This window comes from Tenebrio molitor, chromosome 3, assembly GCF_963966145.1.
Source record: "Tenebrio molitor chromosome 3, icTenMoli1.1, whole genome shotgun sequence".
Lineage (NCBI taxonomy): Eukaryota > Metazoa > Arthropoda > Insecta > Coleoptera > Tenebrionidae > Tenebrio > Tenebrio molitor.
The window spans coordinates 20,072,783-20,079,112 of NC_091048.1; the positions used below are offsets into that span (position 1 = coordinate 20,072,783).

Sequence of the window (6,330 nt, forward strand, 5' to 3'; positions counted from 1 at the left end):
TACCGTTTTGCGCAGGTTCGAATATTTGGCGGAAAAAGTAATGTATTCAAATCATTACAATACAACTCGCCAAATTTCCATAGCCTACTCTGGTCTAAAACAAAAGTGAATGCACTATAGATTAATTGTCAAATCTGAGGTCCAGGCGTAATTGTTTTTAAAAGAACTGCTAACACGATTATTAATTGTGTAGTGAAATTTTTTAATAAACAATTGTCACTGTCAAAATTAAGTAAAAAACCACACTGTACTACCCTAAAATGTGCACTGTATAACAATTTTACACCAAATCATAGTTAAGGTTATGTTCACTTCACTTGCCGTACAGTTCGAGACACAGAATTTCGGACATCACTGTCGATATACTGCCAAAAAATGTAAAATAGGCTTTACATTATTAACCTCAAGGAGTGACATGCGACTGACTGGACAGAAAATAAATTTCAAAATTTAAATTTTGAATGTCACATTGACAATAAAGAGTGATTTACATCGCAATTTTTTGAAGTGACAGAAAAATGATGCCCGAAATTCTGTGTCCCGAACTGTACCTTTCTCCGTAAATTTATTTTCAAAACAAATTTAATGAGAAATTAGGAGAAATCTTTTTCGAATTTGAAATAAACTCTCGCTCGTCAGAGCACAGGGTCAGTTACATTAAAAAACTGTTGATATACTTCGTCCAGCGAGAGATTGGGAGATTTTATAGTATATTACATACCGAGGAGGAAAGTGTTCCATTCCTGTCGAGAGAACAATAGTTTACCGAGAGGCGTGCTCTCGAGGTGAACTAGTTCTCGAGACACAGGAATGGACTTTCGCCGAGGTTTGTATACTATTTTATTCACAATCAATCATTTAATAAAACAAGCAACATTATTATAATAAAAAATAAATAAAAACCAACCTCCGTAATATTATCGTTTATTTCGGCAAAATATTAAAACTTCGTAGGCGCGCACGATTGAGATTGTAGTACTACTACTTTACTTTATTTTACCCTACGGGCTTTAAAGGATTCCTATACTTTACACAGTTCTAAATAAACTTACAATTCCAAAATCATTCTTTTTTCTTTTTTAAATTAACCTACATTTTCTTTTATTCCCCACCCCTCTCCTTCTCTATCCTTTCCCTCCTCTTCCATACCTCTTTCATCCATCCTATCTCTCTTCCGTCTTCGATCAGTATTTCTCCCCGTTCCTTTTCCTCCCTTTCTCTCATTTCACCGCATCCTCTCCACATGTGCTCGATCGTCTCTCTCTCCTCACGGCACATCCTGCACATTCTTTCCTCCTCCTCCATCCAGTACTTGTTTTCTCTCTCTTCGTTCCCACATCTAAATCTCGCCATCATTTTCCTTTCTTTCGTGCTCTCTCTCCCCAGATACACCGGAACATCCTCTGTCACGCACCTTTCATACTCCCTGTTGTACCTCGCTTCTCTGATTCTCTCCCTTCTCTCCTGCTTGTCCGTATCTCTGTCCCTCTCGCTCAGCTCCGCACACATCCATCTTCCTTCCGCTCTCATTCTTTCCACTTCCTCGCTGGCATACCCGTTCCTCCTACAGTACTTCTCTCTCTCCTTCTCATCCGCGTTCTTTTTCTTTTCTCTATAGCACTCAGTCAGTATCCTGCATTCTTCCCTTCCGCCCATTCTGTCCTCGAACTTTGCCGCTCTCTTTCCCCCTTTTACTCTCAGCTTGCTCCTCTTGCACTCTTCCCTCACTATGTACCCTGGTGTTTCTCTGTCCACTCCTAGCACCCATCTCAAATATTTCTCTTGCACCCTCTCCACCTCCTCCCGTTCCTTCCATCCCCATATCTCTGCTCCGTACATCGGCACGCTCTCCACCATGCTCTCGAACATCATCATTCTCCTCCCGAACTCGCCTCCCCACATTCTCTCTCCTATTCCCCACACACATCCAACTACCTTGTTCGCCTTCCTCACTACCTCTCTCACTTGCGCCCTGACTGTGGCTCTCTCGTTGAAGGTGTAGCCCAGGTACTTAAACTCGCTCACTCTTTCTCTCTTGCTTTCTTCCCACTTCCACTCGCTCTCCTCATTCTTCCTCTTTCTCTTGCTGAACACCATCATTTTCGTCTTCTCTACATTCACTTCCAGCTTTTTCTTTCTCACATACTTTTCCAGGTTCCTCATCATTTCTTTCATCTCTCTCTCACTCTTTGCCACCATCACCATGTCGTCCGCAAACGCCAGGCTCCATACTTTCTCCCTACCCACTACAACCCCCCCCCCCCCCCCGCCTGCGCTTTCTTCAACATTTCGTCCACATCCGCTACGTATATCGTGAACAGCAGGGGACTGAGCGGGCAGCCCTGTCTCACTCCCTTTGTTGTCTCAAACCATTCGCCCTCTTTCTCTCCCACCTTCACCTTGTTCCTCGTTTTCGCATATATCTCCTCGACCTTCCGCACCAGCCATTCACTTATTCCTCTTTCTCTCATACATTCAAACATTTTCACTCTGTCAACCTTGTCGAACGCCGCCTTGAAGTCTATGAACAATGCGTACATCCTCCCCCCTTTCTTCCTCAATTCGTTCCTTGCTAGATGGTCCAGGATGTACACATTGTCCACAGTACCCCTTCCTTTTCTGAACCCTGCCTGACTATCCGGCAACACTCCCTTTTCCTCGATTTCCCTCTTCATCCTTTCGCTCAAAACAGACGCATACAACTTATACCCCGTGTTCAGGAGAGTTATTCCTCGGTAGTTTTCCGCTCTATTTTTCTCGCCTTTTTTAAAAATTGGGCAGATTACGCCTTCTCTCCAGTCCTCCGGGAATCCCTCTCCTCTCCATACCCCATTCATCAGTTCCACCATTCTCTCTACCATTCTTTCAGTCCCATACATCCACGCTTCATTTTGCACCCCGTCCCATCCCGGTGCCTTTCTCTTTTTCAAGTATCTTATGTGTCTTCCCACCTCCTCCGCTGTGGTTTCTGTTTCCTCCATCACCGTCTGCTTCTCTTTCCTTTGTGTTCCCACCTTTCCTTCTTCTTTCCTCCCTTCCAGCAGTCTCATGAAGTACTCTTCCCATTCTTGTATTGTTATTTTCTCGCTCACAGGTTCCTTTTTCTTCCTCTCTCTGTTTATGTATTTCCACACCTCCCTCTCTGTTCTTATTTCTTTTATCTCTTTCTCCTCCCTTTCCCTCTTCTGCTTCTTCTTCTCTCTACATCTCTCTCTGTATCTTCTTTTCGCTTCTAGGAATCTGCTTCTGTCAATTTTGTTCCTCCTCCATCCTCTCAGCGCCTTTACCACTTCCCTCTTTGCTTGCTCACATTCTCTGTCCCACCATCCATTTTTCTTTCCTGCCCCTTTCGCTCCCCTTACTATCACCTCCTTTTTCTTCGTCGCTTTCTCGATCACTTCCTTTAGCTCTGTCACCATCTTCTCTATTTCCTGCTCCTTGAATGTTGCTTCCTCCAGTCTCCTCCTGTACTCTCTCACTCCATGTTCACTCCACACTTTTACTGTCACCTTCTTCTCCTCCTCTCTCATTTCTCCCTTTTCCTTTTCTTCTTGGTTCGTTCCCTCTATGGTAATTTCTAGAGGGAGATGGTCGGAGTCCACTCTTTCTCCCACTTTGAACTCTTTCACTCTCTCCCATGCTGCCTCATTTACTATTGCGTAGTCTATGAGTCTAGGGCCCGGATTTTAGGCAAAATGGACTATTTTTATTTTTTAAGGCACATGTATGAAACTTGTCTATAAATGATTTCTGGCTTAATTAGAGTAATTAGAGCCATATTTGATTCTGCCTATTCGGCCTAAAATGCCCTTTAAATACCTATTTTACCTTTTAACTGCCTGAACATGCCTAAAATGACCAAAAATCAATTTCATTTTTGCGGTTTTTTCCCAATTTTCGAATTCTGGGAAGTTTACGGTATTGAAAATGTAAAAGTGGTACCTCAATAAAATTTACAATGCTTTATGATTTTAAAATTTAAGGAGATGTAATTACTGAAATGTACAAAGTGCAGTACAATACAGGAATTACTTTTTCGCTTTTACGGTTGGGACCATGATGTCAGCGGTAAATACTCCGACAATACCTAAGTACCACAAACCATTAGACTGGACTGGCATAAATTACAGAGTTTATCTGTTTGCCTCTGTTCGAAGGGGTGCAGGTATACGCGGTCTAATGTTTTCTGATACTTAGGTATTGTTAGAAGCTTTAACGTTTATAAAATGGTCCTTGCCATAAAAACGAAAATTAAAATCCCGAAGTGAAACAATAAGAGAAACCTTAAGGGTGTCATTTTCTAAAAATTTAAGAAATATAAAATTAACCATCTCCTCTGAAATTTGGTGGGAGACGTAAATATAAGCATTACAAATTTGTCATTTCTCGTTTACTTTATCTCCGTGCAGTGGTCGTGTTTCTTGTGAACCTGTTTAAAGTGAACATAATGCCGAAACAAAAAATTAGTTTACGCGAAAAAATATTACAGTGGACAAGCAAGAAAGATTTATATGAAATAAAATCAACCCGAGAAATGTTTTGTAAAGCTTGTGGTAAACTGGTAAGTTAAGCATAATTAAAAATATGTCATTTTATATTTTTTACTTATTTGAAAATTTTATTTTTTGTAGTTTATATGCGAAAAAAAATGTCACTTGCAACAGCATGAGCAAACGGCCATCCATAAAGAGAACATTATGACACCGCTTCGGCAAACGTTGCTGACACAGAACTTGGAGGAATCGGCAAATAGTACATTCAATATGGAACTTTGTAACGTCTTTTTAGCTGCCAATATACCATGGCACAAACTACAAAATCCTGCGTTTCAGAATTTTCTGACAAAATATTGTGGTAGAAAAATTCCGGATGAGTCTACTTTACGGAAAAATTATTTACCAAAATGCTACAAAGATGTATGAACATACTATCTTTTAATATTTAATTTAAAATTATTTTCACTTTTAGACTATTGACCGCATTCGGAATGAGCTGGATCCTTTTAACATATGGGTTTCAGTTGACGAAACAACAGATGCACTTGGGCGATATGTGGCGAATTGTCTGGTTGGGAAACTTTCAGAAGATGAACCTGGAAAATCTTATCTTTTGGCGTCTAAACAATTAGAAAGAACAAATCATGAGACAATAGCTAGATTCGTAAATCAATCTTTAGGTAAGGGTTTTTCACTTTTTTAAATTTATTTTGATTTAAAATTTCTATGCGTAGAAATCTTGTGGAGTACCAGAGTTGTTGCTGAAAAGTTTCTTTTGTTTGTAACGGATGGAGCACCATATATGATAAAATCTGGTAGACACCTTAAGGTGTTTTATCCAAAAATTGTGCATGTCACATGCTTAGCGCATGCTTTAAATCTAGTGGCTGAAAAAATTCGCTATCAATATGAAGATGTGGATAATTTAATTTCGAACGTGAAAAAAATTTTCGTTAAGGCACCTTTGAGAGTTGAAATGTACAAAGAAAAACTAAAAGAAATGCCACTGCCTCCACAGCCAATTTTAACACGATGGGGAACATGGCTTCAGGCTGCTATGTTTTACAGCGAACACTTTGATTCCATTAAAGAAGTAAGTATATAAAAGATAAGCAAATTAATTGATTGTTAAACTGTTTTTAACTACTCACAGGTTGTCATGTCCTTTGATGGAAGTTCTGCTGTTGCTATTCAAAAAGCACAGTCTATAATGAAGAAACCCGGAATAAAAAACCAATTAATTTATGTTCGCAGTAATTTTAAAATAATCTGCGAAAGTATTACTCAATTGGAAAAAAATGGGTTACCTTTAACCGATTCAATCAAAATTGTTGAAAACGTATTTACCTCCCTAAAAAAATCTCCAGGCCCTGTAGCAGCAGTAGCATTAAAAAAACTTGAAGATGTTACTGAAAAAAATCCTGGATACAAATTTCTTCTAGAATTGGCAAGAATTTTTAGAGGTGAAGATGTGCCGGAACATGACACCAAAATGGAAGAAATTTATTACAAATTTGCGCCCATTACCTCTTGCGAGGTAGAAAGAAGTTTTTCAAAATATAAGTCCATTTTGGTGGATAACCGACAATGTTTTAAAGTAGAAAATTTAGAGCAATATCTTGTATGCAATGTAAATACGTAACAATGTAAATAACTAACAAACTTGTAGTATTGTATATTAATTAATAAAAAATAATTAGTAAATATCTTGTTGTGTGTACCTACTTAAAACTTTAAAAACACATTTTTTAATTTAATTAACCACAACTTTAAGGACCTAGTATGGCTTATTTTCAGTTTTTAAGGGACTATTTGCAGTAGTTTAAGGGACTAT

At 39.1% G+C, this 6,330-nt stretch overlaps 2 protein-coding genes across 2 annotated transcripts; one reads left to right on the forward strand and one right to left on the reverse strand.

The window, feature by feature from the left end:
- Positions 1–1,101: 1,101 nt before the first annotated feature.
- LOC138126583 (golgin subfamily A member 6-like protein 22) lies at positions 1,102–2,205 on the reverse strand. Its single transcript, XM_069042375.1, has one exon. The coding sequence runs from the start codon at positions 2,203–2,205 to the stop codon at positions 1,102–1,104; it is 1,104 nt and encodes a 367-aa protein (XP_068898476.1).
- Positions 2,206–3,671: 1,466 nt separating this feature from the next.
- Positions 3,672–6,330, forward strand: LOC138126288 (uncharacterized). The gene is made up of 5 exons (XM_069042023.1): positions 3,672–4,561; positions 4,632–4,916; positions 4,969–5,176; positions 5,231–5,589; positions 5,650–6,330. Exons 1-5 carry the CDS (start codon positions 4,448–4,450, stop codon positions 6,136–6,138), a joined length of 1,455 nt encoding a protein of 484 aa, XP_068898124.1. The 5' UTR covers positions 3,672–4,447; the 3' UTR covers positions 6,139–6,330.